The sequence below is a fragment of the Microcebus murinus genome, chromosome 8, assembly GCF_040939455.1.
Source record: "Microcebus murinus isolate Inina chromosome 8, M.murinus_Inina_mat1.0, whole genome shotgun sequence".
Lineage (NCBI taxonomy): Eukaryota > Metazoa > Chordata > Mammalia > Primates > Cheirogaleidae > Microcebus > Microcebus murinus.
In genome coordinates this window covers 52,240,293-52,257,336 of record NC_134111.1, presented here as the reverse complement: position 1 = coordinate 52,257,336, position 17,044 = coordinate 52,240,293, and the positions used below count along the sequence as shown (strand labels likewise).

At 35.5% G+C, this 17,044-nt stretch overlaps 1 protein-coding gene across 1 annotated transcript in view; it reads left to right on the top strand.

Moving 5' to 3' along the window:
• The window catches only part of OLA1 (Obg like ATPase 1), a 171,345-nt gene that overhangs the window by 10,431 nt on the left and 143,870 nt on the right, over positions 1-17,044 (top strand). The window contains exons 3-4 of the mRNA XM_012753398.2: positions 3,968-4,111; positions 11,443-11,570. Coding sequence (XP_012608852.2) covers positions 3,968-4,111; positions 11,443-11,570 — 272 coding nt within the window. The remainder of the gene's footprint in view (positions 1-3,967; positions 4,112-11,442; positions 11,571-17,044) is intronic.

Here is a 17,044-nt window from a genome sequence, read left to right as displayed (position 1 = left end):
AATGCTATCACTGCTGAAATAATTTATGTAAACCCATTCTTGCATGAGAGAAATTCCTACAACTTTGAATCTTTCTCCTACTTTCAAGATTTAATAATAACCTCAAGGAATCTGTGTGTGTGTATGTGTGTGTGTGTATAAAATTCTCATTTCATAAAAAGCCCATGGGCTTTAACACTTCAGGCTTAGGCCAAAACTTTCAAATTCTTTGCTTTTGCAAGGCTTTTCTTTCATAGATTTGAATAGATCAAAATGTCTTAAGTTGCCACTGAATCCTATAATAATAATCCTTAGAAATTTTTCTTTTTCCTTCTTCCTTATTTCTTTTTACTTTTTTATACCTACAAAGCTATTGGAAGATACAGATGATTTTGGCTTTATGAAATTTAAAATCCATCTAAAATGAGACAGTCTGTGAAAATGGAGATTTGTCTTCCAAGTTTGGTTTGAATGTATGGAGGCATTTTTTCTGCCTAAGAAATAATAGAACTTTCTTTTGGTATATTTTACCATATAATATGTTTTAAGGGAAAACCTTTTTTTCTTTATTATAAAACATACTTACTTTTGTCCAGGTAGATAATCAAAAATACTATACTTAGTAATAGTCCTAAATTTGAAAAAAACTTTGTAAACTGCATATGGCCTTTTAATAATAGAATTGCAATTGATTATGGTAGTAGCAATGAGCAGTTTTTTAATTATAGCATACAAAAATGCAATAACACTTTATTTTGACCTCATGATGTTATGCACAAGTGTTCCATGAATGTTTAAATTAACATATTTAAATTTTGGTTTAGGTACTTTTATTGCAACACTATTTTGTAATATTTTCATTGCAGGTATATAGTATTTTCATTACATTTTAGATAAATGAGGAGGACTCATGGACTGTTCTGGCAACTTAACTATCACTTTTTATTTTTTATTTTTTTTATGGAGAAGGGAAGAGTTATGGAGAGTGGGCCAATGTGTATTACCAGTTACCTGAGCACACTTTTGTAGTTTTGTCTTCTAAGGGAAATATCCCGAGAGGAAACCTGGTGGTGTGCTTGAGGTTCTCCAGGTCTCCTCCAGATGCTTTACTGGTTTCTCTCTCCTTCAGCATCAGCTTTCCATGGGTATAAAGCCTGGATTCTTGCCTCCTTTCTTTGCCCAGTGTGTACACATGTCTCCAGGGCAAACAAAAGTGGCCATAGAGATCAAAATACTAATACTTCTTCCAAGTTTTTTTACATTTGCAGAATCCCAGCACCTACAATCAGGTGATTTCTGTATATTGCATTTTATATGGCTTTTCTAGGTCCAGGTGGGATTGCTGGTCTGCTGTTAGCTTTTGCATCTCACCCAGAAGCAGAGGTTCCCCCCCCCATTGACTTGTTGAAGAAATCTGGTTGTTAGTCTTATAGAATTGTATCCCATGGTGTCATTTAATATGTTCTGTCCTCTGTGTTGCCTGTATACTGGCAAGTGGGCCTATTCAAATTGGCTCTAGAGTGCTTGTGACAGGACTGTATGGCCTTTAATAGCATCTTTGTTTTCACTTGGAGAAAGTTGTTTGAGACCCGTCTTGTATTTTTTTTGGTCCCAGATCTGAAACTAACTATTTCTTCAAGAAGTCCTGATCATTTTAAATGGGCATATTATTTAAAGGCATAGTCTGAATGTGAATTCTCTTTTTAAAAATTATCAACTCTATTATGTGTTAATGTTTTATGTTGTATTAAGCTTCATACTCTTTTTGGAAATAGATGGACTTTACTTATAAACATACAGATTATTTTAAATTAAGTACTGTGACATTTGTCTTAACAGGATTGAAATTAAAAGCCAGCCCTATAGAAACCAGTGATTTCCTCTTAATCATTATTCCTGGAGTTTTGGAATTGTTACTAGGCTCTTACGGATTGCCAGTATATGTTCTACAATAGCGAGCATTATTCCATGGGTGATTAGCTGAGTCTGAATCTAGCCCAGTGTCTCCAAAAACCTGATTTTAAATTTGCATCACCTGAGATATTTTTAAACTACAGGGACCTGTATCAGTAGTTCTGGAAAGAGGTCTGATAATACATGCCTTCATCTTTAGCTGATTCTGTTATAGGGGCATTTGAAAACTGATTTGACTAGTGGTACTCTAAGTAACCAGTAATAATTTATGTGGCTGTTTTAGCAAACATTTCCATTTGACCCTACAATGTTTAGTCTGAATGTGATATAAGAACAATATTTTAAAGACCTATAGGTGGGTATCTTGTTGCTAAAACATCCTTCTTACTGATGTTACTTAAATGATGCTGCCTTTTGTTCATCACTTTTATAGAGTTCTCAGAATTTGAAAAAAAAAGATTGGTTCTTTAGTTTAAAAGTTTAATCAAATGAGCTAACTGCAATTAAGTATAAATTTCTCCTGATGAATATAGGCTACTTAAATCATATCTGAATAGATATTTTTATCATAAAAAGTATTTGGAAAAGAGAGAGAAATAATCATCCATAATCTTACACAACCATAATACAACCATTATACTGTTTGAGGCTGCCTTTGTTATCAGATTTAGTCCACAAGCAAACATTTTTATGTAATCATATCTAGTCAGAGTTAGCAAGTACCAGTCTCACAATTACCAGGTAATCTGTAGCTACTTCCTCAGTTCCTTTAGTTAAAAAAAAAGATGACAGTAATTCCTATTTTAAATTCCTCATGTATCCTATATTTGGAGCAAGGAAAAGTCACCGTAGTGCATTCTCTACTGTCTTTACTAGTGATTGAATTGAAAAGTAGCACAAAACAAATCAACAAGCCTTTAAAAATCCCATTTTGCCTTGGATTTTAGTTTATGATTTTTGGCACTAATTATCATTTTTTAAAAAATATGGCTGGTGTTATAATGAGTTGACATCTTCTGAGCACATATTATGTGATAACAACCAGATAATTTGAAAATTAGTGACCAATTTATTCCATATTAATAGATTTTTTCTTAATATGTCATACCTTCAAAAAAATTCACATTTTGACTTCCATAATTCACAATTCTAGATTTACCAGTAATCTTTATGTCCTAACAATTAGAAGGCAGCCTGAGCTCCAAGGACTCTCATTTCCTGTCAGACATGTAACGTCTGTTCCTCAGTTCAGAATGTTTAGGAAGTGATTGACATAACTAGATATATACCTTCTACATTTCATGCGGAAGAAGGTTATTTTAGATATAGGTGAAGTGTTACTGGTATGACCAGGCTCATTATAAAAAAAAATAGATTTTGTGATATAACATGAGGTTCTAGGTGACATTTATAACAAAGAATCTTTGGGAATATGCTTTTCCAAAGTTCCAAATAGACTGGAATAAGAATGTGACCTAATATAAATCATGAGCTATGTCGTTGTAAATTTAATTCCTTTTTGTTAGTGAAAATGTGGCCAGGCGTGGTGGCTCACGCCTGTAATCCTAGCACTCTGGTAGGCCGAGGTGAGAGGATCGCTCGAGGTCAGGAGTTCGAAACCCATCTGAGCAAGAGCGAGACCCATCTCTACTAAAAATAGAAAAGAAATTAATTGGCCAACTAAAAATATATATACACACACACACACACACACACACACACACACACACATATATATATATATATAAATTAGCTGGGCATGGTGGCGTGTGCCTGTAGACCCAGCTACTCAGGAGGCTGAGGCAGGAGGATCGCTTAGCCCAGTAGTTTGAGGTTGCTGTGAGCTAGGCTGACACCACAGCACTCTAGCCCGGGGCAACAGAGTGAAACTCTGTCTCAAAAAAAAAAAAAAATGTATTCTTACTGGGTATCTCCCATCACACCCCCACTTCCCTGCTTCCCAGATTGGTTTTATATTTCTCATGGATCTTATTTGAGGAATGAAATCAGGGTGAGATAAGTTTTTCTTGGCATTAACCTAAGAATTGATTGACATTGCTTTTATTCATTTTAGGAAATCTACCTTCTTCAATGTATTAACCAATAGTCAGGCTTCAGCAGAAAACTTCCCATTCTGCACTATTGATCCTAATGAGAGCAGAGTACCTGTGCCAGATGAAAGGTTTGACTTTCTTTGCCAGTACCACAAACCAGCAAGGTAAGAAATACTTATACTATTTTTTATTTGGTGACCCTGCATAGACTGAGTATATATGTGATGTGTTTTAAGGTCACATAGAAGGGTTTTTCTTTCAAAATTAATGCAGCATTATTGTTTTGGGTAATTATAAAAGTAATACAGAGTAGGGAGAAGGGAGAGGAGGATATTTCCAGTTGTTAATTTTGCAGTTATTTTTTTCTGAGGAGTGTGAAGTATAACAATAAAGTATTATATGATCTCATTCATGTAAAATTGTATGTGTGTATATGCATAGGAAAATATATGAAATAAAGATCAAACTAATTGATGATTATCTCTGGGTAGTGGAATTTTGCAGTGATTTTTACTTTAGTCTTACATTCTTCTATGGTGTTTGAATTTTTTTACAATAAGTATGTATTGTATATTTAGTTAGGAAAAATAAGTAAAACTTTTATTAGGGAAAAAATAAGATAATAGAGATTCGTTATAGGAAGTTCAGATCACAAATTATAATGAAAGGAGTGAAAAATCACCTCTACTTCCTCTCTTCCTCTACCTTGATATAATAGTTGTAAATACTTTATTTCCCGTGAATATGTACACAGTTTCTTACAGAAATAGGATACTTACTTTACTTGGAGTAGTATTAATATCTTTCAAGATTAAAAAATACAAATTTAAATAATTTCTAATATATTGCTTATGTTTAGTACTGTATTATATAAATTTACCACAGTTTATTTACCATTTCCCTATTATCGAGAATTCACTTTGTTACTAGTTTTTCACTATTTTGAATGTGTGGATAAATTCCAAGTTTCTGTCTTTAGCCCCGAGCTCTGCAGAACTCCAGACTTAAATCTCTAACTGCCTACTTGATGTTGACACTTGGATGTCTGAAAATGGGCCTTAGACGTGACATGTCCCAAATGGACCTCTTGAGTGCACCTTCTTGTACCAAATTTGTTCTTCCTCCAGACTTTCATAATTTAATAAATAGCACTATCATTGATTGCCTCAGTTGCTTAAGTCAGTATCATAGATTTTTCCTTGATTCTTCTCTCCCTTTACTCCACTTTGCCCCACATCTAGTCCATCAGCAATTCTTGTGAGTTCTAACTATAAAATATATACTAAATTCATTCACTTTTCCACTTTCACTTTTTCTTTAAATTTAATTCTATTTTTTTAGTAGAGACAGGGTCTCGCTCTTGCTGAAGCTGGTCTTGAACTCCTGACCTTGAGCGATACTCCCGCCTTAGCCTCCCAGAATGCTAGGATTACAGGTGTGAGCCACCACGCCTTGCCAATACTTTTCCAATTTCATCTAGTAGTTGTAGCATCCATTGATTTTTTTTTTTGATGAATTAATTATTACTATGGTGATTCTCATGGTGGTTTTGTAATTCCATTATTCCTCCTTCGTTTGTTAGCATTGTACTACAAGGAAAACCTTCTCATCTTCATCTGTTCATTCATATATTTATTCATATCAGTGTTACTCAAGGTTTTAATGTCACAAACATTAATTTGATGCTCAAATTATGTCCCTCAAATTGGCTCCTCAAAGTGACTTCAGTGTCCTTTTAAAAAATTTTTATTTTTAAATTATTTCAATTTATATAAAAGTAGCAAAATTATAAAGTGCTTACATACCCATGTTTACCCAGATTCTCTGAACCTGTGAGAATAAATTACAGCCATGATACCACATTGCACTTCATTTCATCAGTTTATGTTTACTAAATACAAAAACACTCTCCTATGTGACGATAGTAAACCATCAAAATCAGGACATTAACATTGATCCAATATTACCATCTTATCTCTTTAGTCATCTTCAATCTGAAATAATTTCTTAGTCTATCCTTGTTTTTCATGACTTTGTCATTTTTGAAGAGTATAAACTAGTCATTTTGTAGACTGTCTCTCTGTTTGGGTTTTTCTCATAACTCATGATTCAAGCATTTTTGGTGTAAAACATCATATCTGATGGAACGCAATGTTGATTTGTCTCATTATTGGTGAAAATAATTTGATCACTTAGTGCTTGGTTTCTCTACTGTAAACTTAATTAATAATTATGTTGTGCTTATTAATTAATAAGTAATGCCTATTTTAAATCTATATAAATATCCTTTTCCTCATCAGACCTTTACCCAACTAATATAGCATTCTTTTCTGGAACAATTTTTTTTTTTTTTTTGAGACAGAGTCTCCCTCTGTTGCCCTGGCTAAAGTGCAGTGGCATGGCTCGCTGCAACTTCAAACTCCTGGGCTCAAGTGATTCTCTTGCCTCAGCCTCCCGAGTAGCTGGGACCACAGGCTCATGCCACTATGCCTGGCTAATTTATCTATTTTTTGTAGAGACAGGGTCTTGGTCTTGCTCAGGCTGTGCTTAACTCCTGAGCTCAAGCAATCTTCCTGCATTAGCCTCTCAGAGTGCTAGGATTATAGGTGTGAGCCACTGTGCCCGGTCTTCCTGAATCAGTTATTAAGATGATTATTTCCAAATGGTGATTCTTTTTTTAGTTTTATTTTAACTTGATGCATACTAATTGTGCATATTTATGGGGTACAGTTTGATGTTTTGATACATGTATATATTGTGTAATGATCAAATTAGGGTATTTGGCATATCCATCACCTCAAACATTTACCATTTAGTTGTGATGAGAACACTCAAAATCCCCTCTTTAGTTATTTTGAAATATATGATACAATATTGTTAACTATATGCAAACAAGCACTAAAACTTACTCCTTCTATCAAACAATAACTTTGTATCTGTTGACTAGTTTTCCCCATTCCCTCCTCTCCCCCTTTTTCTTCCCAGCCTCTGGTAACCACTGTTCTCTCTACCTCTATGAGATCAACCTTTTAAGATTCCACATATGAATGAGATGAGTGAGATCATAAGGTATCAAATGGTAATTTTCTAATTCTATCTTTATTTGTAGATTTGTTAATTGGCATTCTACTATAGGGTAGCGCTTTTGCTTATCCTCTGTTTATTTGTTCATTTGTATATTTATATCATTATGACTCATGGTTTTACTTACAGAATTACAACTTGTTAGTAACATTATTTTCACACTGGCCCTTTTTTTTTGACGGGTACCAGTAATTCTTTGACCGTTTCCTTGCATCTTGTGCAACAAGATGTTCCCAGACTCATTTTATATTTTCCCTGCCTCAATCTTAGAGTCAGCCATTTCTGCAAAGAGCCCTGGTTCCTTTTAGAGGAGAATGTTATTTATTTATTTATTTACTACTTATTTTTAGAGACAGGGTCTTGCTCCCTTGACCAGGCTGGAGTGCAGTGGGGTGGTCATAGCTCATTGCAACCTCGAAATCCTGGGCTCAAGTGATCCTTCTGCCTCAGCCTCACAAGTAGCTAGGAATACAGGAATGTGCCACCTTGGCCAGCCAAATTTTTTTTTTAAATTTTTTATCCAGATGAGGTCATGCTATGTTGGTTGCCTAGGCTGCTCTGGAACTCCTGGCCTGGAGCTATCCTCCTACCTCATCTTTTAAAGTGCTGAGATTGGAGGTGTGAGCCATTGTGCCTGGCCAAAAGAATATTATTTAGAAACAAAAAGTCTCAGTATAGTTGTGCTTGTTGCTACTTTAGTGTCACTGTTCCTCTGCCCTTTCAGTGGGAAATAAATGTATATGGGATGTACATGTATGTATATATACACCCCAACACATACATACACATATATTTATATGTTTGTATGTCTGTATTAAAGACCACGAGTTTACCTCCAATTTCAGTCTAACACTATAAAGTTTATTCTAGCTTTCTCCCTTTCCATGTTTGTCCCTCTTCTCCAACATGGAATAGCCTAGCTCCTGTTATCCTCAATATATTTACTCTTTTGCTCAATCACATAGATTGACTATGTAGTCAATCTCTTGACTCCACCAGGTTGCTGCCTGATTTGGACACCCTCCTGGCTTGGGCTACAGCTACCTGTGGGCTGCTCTCCTGCCCATATGCCTTCCTTGTACAGCAGCCCCCACTGCTGTCATGGTGCCTTCTCTCCCCATACAACTCCCTGTTTGTGTGGGCCCTTGCCACTGCTGGGCTGTGGTCATAGAGCATTGCTGAAATTTTTTAAAGACATAAAGACAGCAACAGTAAAGCTCTTGGACTTCAAATTGAAATTTTAGGCAGTGGTGGAATTAATTTCTCAAAATATTCCTTGCTTTTCCTTTGCTAGGAAGCATTGATTAAATGCCCTTATGGAAATAGAAAGATTGAATGGGAGCCCATCTTCTTCTTCTTTTTTTCTAAGATAGGGTCTCACTCTGTCATCCAGGCCAGAGTGCAGTGGCATCATCATAGCTCACTGCTACCTCAAGTTCCTGGGCTCAGGTGATCCTCCTGCCCAGCCTCCCAAGTAGCTGGGACCACAGGCATGTGCCACCACGCCTGGCTAATTTTTACAAATTTTTCTGTAGAGATGGGGTCTCCCTCTTGCTCAGGCTGGTCTTGAACTTTTTGCCTCAAACAATACTTCTGCCTTGGCCTCCCAAAGTGCTAGGATTACAGATGTGAGTCACCATGCCCAGCCTTCCATTTTTTTTTTTATAACTTTAGCCTCTTTAATTTTGGCCTCCTTGTGCTCAAGCAAATAAAAAAGGAAAGTTGACAATTTATAGTGTTTCTTCTTGCTACCCTAAATTTCTCTGTTATATAGCAGATCCTCATTTTTTTTTTGATAAAAGAAAAATCCTACTTAGAAATGTAATTCAGTCTGTTTCTATTGAAGAAAAATTTATAAATGTTTTTGGTATTCTGTATTTATTACAGTACAGTGATTAAAAATATTTTTAACATTTTAGTCTCGAGTGTTTCATAAGGTCTAAACATAGTTTGCTCAAATAATCATGAAATCATTGGTATAATACATCAGAAATCCTTGAATTAAGGCTCAAGTTTTTATTTTTTAGATATTATATTAATAGTTTAAACCTTTATCTTGGTCTTAAATCAAGAATTAAGAAACTCATTTTCCTTAGAAAACAGGATCTCAAAGCTGGAGATCTTCCTCTCTAGTTTCTTCATTAAAAATAAAACAAAACAAAAACAAGACTTGAAGCCTAGAAAGAGGAAATGATTTATTTGTTCATAGTCACACGTATAGTTAATGTCAACCAAGAATACAACTCAAGACTTCTCACTTCAGATTCAGTGCTTTTCCACTGTATGCATGTGCTACTGTACTTCATATTTATCATGAGTGGTTTTAGTTGTTAGAAATTATATCATTTAAGATGAGTTTGGTTGGACTTAACATTGACTTAAAAAATTGATTTACTGAGTTAGTAACAGGTAGCATGGTGTTTAGCTCAGTGGTATCATGAAGGAACTGGCTTCTTCCCCTTCTTCACTTTACTTTCTTTATCTGCTTGTCTTCCCCTTGTGGTCATAGGATGGAATTGTAACCTTTCTCATCTGTCGGAACTGCATACTCTCTCATTCATTTTGAGAGTGAAAGAAGGGATTGCTTTTAGAAGTTCTCTCAGAAGACTGTTGAGCTTCTGTTCAAGAACCTCCTTCACCCTCTTCAGCAAATCTCTCCTTAAGTCTTTTCTTTTAAGAGATGGAGGTCTCACTGTGTTGCTCAGCCTGGACATGATCTCATAGGCCCAAGCAATCCTCCTGCCTCAGCCTCCTGAATGGCTGGGATAACAGGGACTATAGGTACATGCCACCACGTTTGACCTCTCTCCAAGTCTTTTGAGGCAAATAAGGCAAGGTGAAGATCCTAGAATTATTGATTGTGTCTATGGATGAGATTAAACTGCTTAGTTCAGGCCCAATCTACATGCCCCACTTCTAGAGTTAGGAGTAGAGCAAGCTTCTCCAAAGCTCTGGGCTATACTGGGAGGTATGGTGACCCAAATGGAAATCAGTATAGGTACTAAGAGAAGGGGCAGTGGATGCTGGGGGAGGCAGTCACAATATCCAACAACAACAAACTAACTACGTGTATATGCTTTCAGTGGATTCGGTGGTAACAATAATCAAGTAATTTCTGTTAATACCTGTAATACTTGTTCATATAACAATTATTTTGAAAGGACTTATTTTCCATGTAGATAGTAGAGACGTCTTTTGTGGAACTTTTATGTTGTATTTTATTGGGTAGTGAAGTTGACATTCTGAAAAATGAATGCTCTTGAAAATTGACAGTAGATGTAAGGTTATATCATATGCCTTTGTCATATGGCACTGAAAGTAACTTTTATTTGTTTATATGCTTAAATCTCTATTTTTACATGGCAGACTGATTTTCCTAAATTGGTTTCTAATTTGTGTTAATTGTGTCTTTACTTAACAAGCAAAGTTTATTTTGTATATATGTCTAACTTGGTTGTGATTATTAACAACTAGGTTATTACTATGCTGATAATTGGTTCTCAGCATTACATGCATTTTTTTTTCTTGCTATATAACCTATATGGTGATTTAATGCAAACCCAGAGAGCCTGTGTTTGAATTCCAGTTTTATCACTACTAGCTGAGTGATCCTGTATGTAATAGATTTCTTAACTCCTGTAAGGCACAATTTTCTTACCTGTAAAGTGAGTTTAATAAATAGCCCCTACCTTTTAGAGTTTGTTTTGAACTTTGAAATGAGATAATACATGTAAAGTACTTAGTAATAGTGCCTGGCACAAAGTAAGTTGGTTCATTTTGTGGTGATTACCTCAGTATACTCTTTAAACATTCTCTATTGCTTTTGTGTGTGTGCATGTGCCAATAGAACTTTATAGTACAATTAATGATATGAGTTTTAATCTCAGAGACAATAAATACATCTATTCTGCTTCAGTTTTCTCCTCCATTTTCCTAGGTTAAGAAAGTCCTAGTATATTATTAATAACAGATTATTTCTTAGGCCGGGTGTGTTGGCTTTTACCTGTAATCCCAGCACTTTGGGAGACCTGGACAGGAGTATTTGCCTTGAAGCCAGGAGTTCAAGACCAGCCAGGTCAACATAGCATGACCCCGTCTCTATGAAAAAAAAAAAAAAAAAAAAAAAGCTGGGCGTGGTGGTGTGTCCTGGTAGTCTCAGCTAGCTACTCAGAATGCTGGTAGGAGGATTGCTTAAGCCTGGGAGTTGGAGGCTGCAGTGAGCTATGATTGTACCACTAAAAAAAATGGTTATTTCTTAATTTTTTGTGGGGGATATTCATTTAACAAATCTTATTATAAACATTATTGTAAAAAGGAAGTAATTAATTATGTAAAATTTTGGGGGAATTCATTTTGTTAATAAACAGATTCTTAGTAGTATTTTATAATAAAACCATCTTTTGTTTTTCAGTAAAATTCCTGCCTTTCTAAATGTAGTGGATATTGCTGGCCTTGTGAAAGGAGCTCACAATGGGCAGGGCCTGGGAAATGCTTTTTTATCTCATATTAGTGCCTGTGATGGGATCTTTCATCTTACACGTAAGTGCAGTTGTTTATTTAATCATTGATTTCCTTAAGATCAGTGTTTTCTTTCCATTATTGTGGAAATTAGAAATGACTGATTGATAGAAGATTGCTTTTGCTTTACCAGATGAATGGTGGGTTTGTCTGTAAATTTGTGACTTTAATGTTACTTAGTATTATCTCCATATGTGAGGCTTATTCCTTAGCAAGTATATGCTGTGTTGTTACTATATTCTAATTGAATTTTATCTCCTTTTCTGGATTAGAGCCATGTATAAATGTTTCTGTGTGGAACTAATTTTGTTGATTGTAAAGCATTTTGAAATTTTCTTCATTTGTAGAACTTTTCTGCATTCTTGTTTTTCTGTGTGTTAAGAAGGCAGAATTGATAGAGAAGGGGATTCTAATGATGTCATAGAAGAGAAAGTCATCCAGGTTATCTATTAGAGATGAAAGGATTAGAGAGAAACTATAGATCAGTTAGTTCTTTTTAAAAAAGTTTTTATTTGTTTTTTAGAGATGGGATCTCCCTCTGTTGCTGAGGCTGGAATGTAGTAGCATGGTCATAACTCAGCGGGAGTATAGGCACCTGGCACCACGCGCAGCTAATTTTTTTCAAGTTTTTTTTTTTTTTTTTAAAGAGGGGCCTCTCTTGCTTTGTTGCCCAGGCGGGTCTCAAAATCCTGGCCTTAAGCAATTCTCTTGCCTCATCCTGCTGAGGAGCTGGGATTATAGGTGTGTGCCACTGTATCCTCTCTATATCAGCTAGTTATTACAGAGAGAAGGATATAAAGCAAAGAGAGAAAACAGCTAAAACTGTGCATTGGTTTGGGTTCTTTTGACTACAGAAATGAGCCAATAACAGAGTAATTCTCTGCAAAATAGGAAGGTTTAGGTTAAGGCTCACGTGAAGATTGCACTTTATGATTATAGCTTTGTAATGAGCAAATTAATGCAAATAGTGAAAACAAGTTAGACCTGGCGGCCACCTGTGGTCTGGTTCAGTGCCTTTGTTGTTTTTTTTTGTTTGAGACAGAGTCTTGCCCTACCACCCTGGCTAGAGTGCAGTAGAGTCATGACTCACTGCAGCCTCCAACTCCTGGGCTCAAGGGATTATCCCGCGTTGGCCTCCCAGAGTGCTAGGATTATAGGTGTGAGCCACTGTGGCTGGCCTGGTTCAGTGCTTTTGTTACTGGTTCTCAACTAGATAACTAGAATAATTTAGAGTGACCGTTTAGAAAATTTTATAGCAATCTGACTGACTAATATGAACTAAATAATAAAAATATTGTGCTAGTATGTTTTGTATGTCTTTTTAAAAAATTCATTTGCCTGGTAATTCATTTTTATTATATTTTACAAAAACCTACCACAGATAATTTAAGAATCGTTAATCTGGGTAACTTCACTTTGGGTAAAGGTTTGGAGAGACCTTATGAGAGGGTTGTGGTATAAGCAAAGAATGAGGTTGTGTAGTGGTTTTGGGGTTCAATTATGTAGAGAAATGTTAACCTAAAGCTTGCACATTGGCAAGAACCTCTGTTTTCCTTACGGTTTGTCTTTCCACTGGTTTTTGTGACTGGTGTGAGGATTGCAAGGAGAGGGTAGATTCCCAGGTTTCTGGACTGGGTCAGTTAATTGAATCATAATGCCATTCACTGAGATGTTAAATACAGAAAGAGCAGCAAGTATTGAGAGAGAGATGATTAATTCAGTTTGGGAAAATATATTGAATATTTTTTACCTGGGACATCTGGATAGATGTTTGTCAGAAAGTAGGATTGATAGGGCAAATGTGAAAGATGGTTGGGGGGTAGTAGAACTGCAGATTTGAGTGTGAGAGTGTGTGAACTGATAAGTGGAAAAGAGCATAAAATAGAGTAGAGTTGAAAACTATCTTATTCATTTGACACTTATTTATGGAGTACCTCGTGTAAGTGGACTAGATCTGAGGGATGTAGTGGTGAGTAAAAGCAGATATGGCCCTTGCCCTCATAAGCTTATATATAATTCATTGGAGGATACAGACATTGGAAAATGGTTACATAGATATTAGATGTCCTTTTCCAATTGTGTACAAAAAAAGAGAATGTTTTTCTGAGAGTGATGTTACTTTGAGGAAGTGATGGTTATCCTGAGAGGTAAAAGTTAAGTGAGTAAGTAACTTTTACTAAGTTAGTAAAAGGAAGCAAAGAAAGATTGGTTATTAAGAGTGGTTGGCTTTTTCAAGCCCGTGTGGTAGAAAGGAGCCTGCTGCCTTAGGAACTGTCAGTGTGGACAGAATGAATGATGAGAAGGAGCAAAGGAAAAGAACACAGGGATATACTTGGAGATGTGACCATGTTTGCCATATTAAAGATACCCATCTTTAATGGCTTAAATATAAAAGATTTTAAATGAAGAATTGAGGTGGGGGTAGAGCCAAATGAAATTGTTCTAGTAGTTTACTTTGCAATTACAGTATTTAGTTGAATTGCATTTTGAATATTATAAAATATCCAAATGGAGTAATGTACCAAGAGTTTAAAATTTAGTATTTTTACAAAACTATATTTCCAAGGTACTGATAATGATTTGTATAGATGAAGTTTGAGCATAAGAAATGTAGAATACATTTTTTGTACAAGAATCTATACACATTGCTTATTTTGCTTACCCTCCAAAAAGCATACCCCCCCATGTGCTGCCTAATGTATAGGAATTTCAGATCCCTCCCCCCATTAGTCATTAAGAGTTCTCTTTAATGTTTTATTTTCAATGGTTTTCTTGTTTGCAAAGTATACTAATAAGGACATTCAAGATGGCAGAAATAATGAAAGATTATCTTCTTGCTTACATGTGTGCAGATCTGGAGTTAACACTTGTTTTTTTAAAGTATATTTTTAAAGTTACAAACTCATAGCTATAGATTCAGCTATGTAAATAGGAATTTATCTTTCCTAAACAAGTGTTGCAAGACAAGAGGTAAAAGTTCTTATTTTTACACTTAAAAATATGAAAACTCTTGGCTGGGCAAGTGGCTCACACCTGTAATCCTAGCACTTTCGGAAGTAATGGTGGGAGGATTGCTTGAGGCCAGGAGTTTGAGACTAGCCTGAGCAAGAGTGAGGCCTTGTTTCTACATAAAATAGAAAAATTAACTGGGCATGGTTGCATGTACCTGTAGTACCAACTACCTGGGAGGCTGTGGCAGGAGGATCGCTTGTGCTGAGGAGTTCGAGGCTATACTGTGTTATGATCATGCATGTGAATAGCCACTGTACTTTATATGCGGCATAGTAATAGCCTCTTTAAAAAAAGTTGACTAAAAAATGACCTAATAATCTGCTGTCTAGGTGAAATTCTCATGTAGCTAATAGAAGATACTCACCTTGTATATAAACCCAGTTTGTAGCAAATGTGAACTAATTTTATGTAGCAGGTAGATGCAGCAATGAAGTTTTTTTCTACGTACAATAACATGGATAAATTTCAATATGATTATGCTGAGTGGCAGAAGGCAGTCTAAAAGAAGGGTATATACTATGATTCTATTTATATAAGATTTTAGAAAATGCATATTAATTAATAAAATGCATATTAAAAGCAGATCATGGTTGCCTGGGGGAGGGACAGAGAGGGCCTTTATAAAGGCCCATGAGGAGACTGTTGGGTGATGGAAATGTTCATGATCTTGATTGCAGTGATGGTTTCACACCATCATACATATGTCATACATACACCATCATACATATGTCATACATACACCATCATACATATGTCAAGACATGTATACATCTAGTTATGTACTTTTTTTGTACATCTTATTATATGTCAGTTTCATCTCAATAAAGCAAAAAAAAGTGGGAAATTTAAAAAGAGCAACTTTTCTTATACATTTCCTTCTAGGGGGGTGTGATTGTACTCTCTGTTTACCTTGATTGTTTCAGTGGTGTAAGCAGTAGAGATGATGTTGTATTTCTAGATAATAGTTAGAAGGTTGATACAGTTATTTGTGTTGGTTGAAAAACAAAAATTAAATCTGATATTTTTGAGTCTTAAGAGTTTGTTAAGAACTTTGGTTTTGGTACAATTACAATGAAATTATTTGTCTGTCATTGTCAGTCTGGTAAGTACAGAATCTCCTCAGCTAGATATTCTTTAAACTTGATTCCAGAATACATTTGACCCTTGAACTGCACAGGGGTTAGGGTTGCTGACCCCGCACAGTTAAATCTGCACATAATTTTTGACGGTCCCCAAACTTAGCTTCTAATAGTCTGCTGTTGACTGGGAGCCTTACCAATAACATAAACAGTCAGTTAGCCCATATTTTTTATGTTTTTTATGTACTATACTGTGTTCTTACAATAAAGTAAGCTAGAAAAAATAAAATGTTATTAATAAAATTGTAAGGAAGAGAAAATATATTTGTAGTACTGTACTGTGTTTATTGATGCTGTAAGTCTGTTTCATCTATTTATAAGGTCAGTTGTTTGTCTGAATGATGGGCAAAACCACAGCTGTAGACCTCAATCTCCAGCACATATCGAGCTATGCAGCTTTTTCTTAATAATGTCATGACTTTTTTCTGCTTCTTGGGAGCACTTCCAGCATCACTAGTGGCACTTGGTCCCAGGGTATTATTCAAAATTTAGGATATTGCACTAAACATTACGAAGAATACACAGGAACTGAGAAAGAGCACTTTTTACTGTGATACACAATTTACTGGAGGGATGAACTACTCTTGCGAAGATGATTAGCATCTCAGGGTGTTTTAAGCGGATACTTGTAACACCTTAGCTCACCACAATAGCAACAGGAGGTGGCTTTGAAATTATTATAGTGTAATAGTACAGTATGTACTATAGCTAATTTTATGCAGTTATGAAATTACTATAGTAGCATAGTATGTACTACAGTTAATTTTATGCAGTTGTGATTTAATACTGCATCTTTACATTTGTTTACATTTCTCTCAACTTTGAATGTACTATCTGAAGTATGAAAGTTTTGATAAATTTTAACTTTTTATAATAGATTTGTGTATATTTTGTGGTAGCAAATAATAAAATAGACTAGTATCTACATGTTTCATGCATTCATGACATACCTAACTTTTCCCTAATTTTTTGATATTTCTAGGTTATGTGATTCATGTGTGAGTTTTTTCAAATTGTTACAAATCCCCCCCCCAAATTTTCCAAGATATTTATTGAAAAAACATCTGTGTGTAAGTGGACCTGCAGTTCGAACTCATGTTAAGGAACAACTGTAATATTATTTCTAAATATGGCAAGTTTGTTAGTGAATTTGTTGTGCAAAACTTTTGTTTTTTTGAGACAGTCTTACTCTATGGGCTCCCCTCCACCCCCCCCACCCCCCCGCTAGAGTGTAGTGATATCATCATAGCTCACTGCAACCTCAAACTCCTGGGCTCAAGTGATCCTCGTGCCTCAGCCTCCCAATTAGCTAGGACTGCAGGTGCATGCCACCATGTTCCGCTA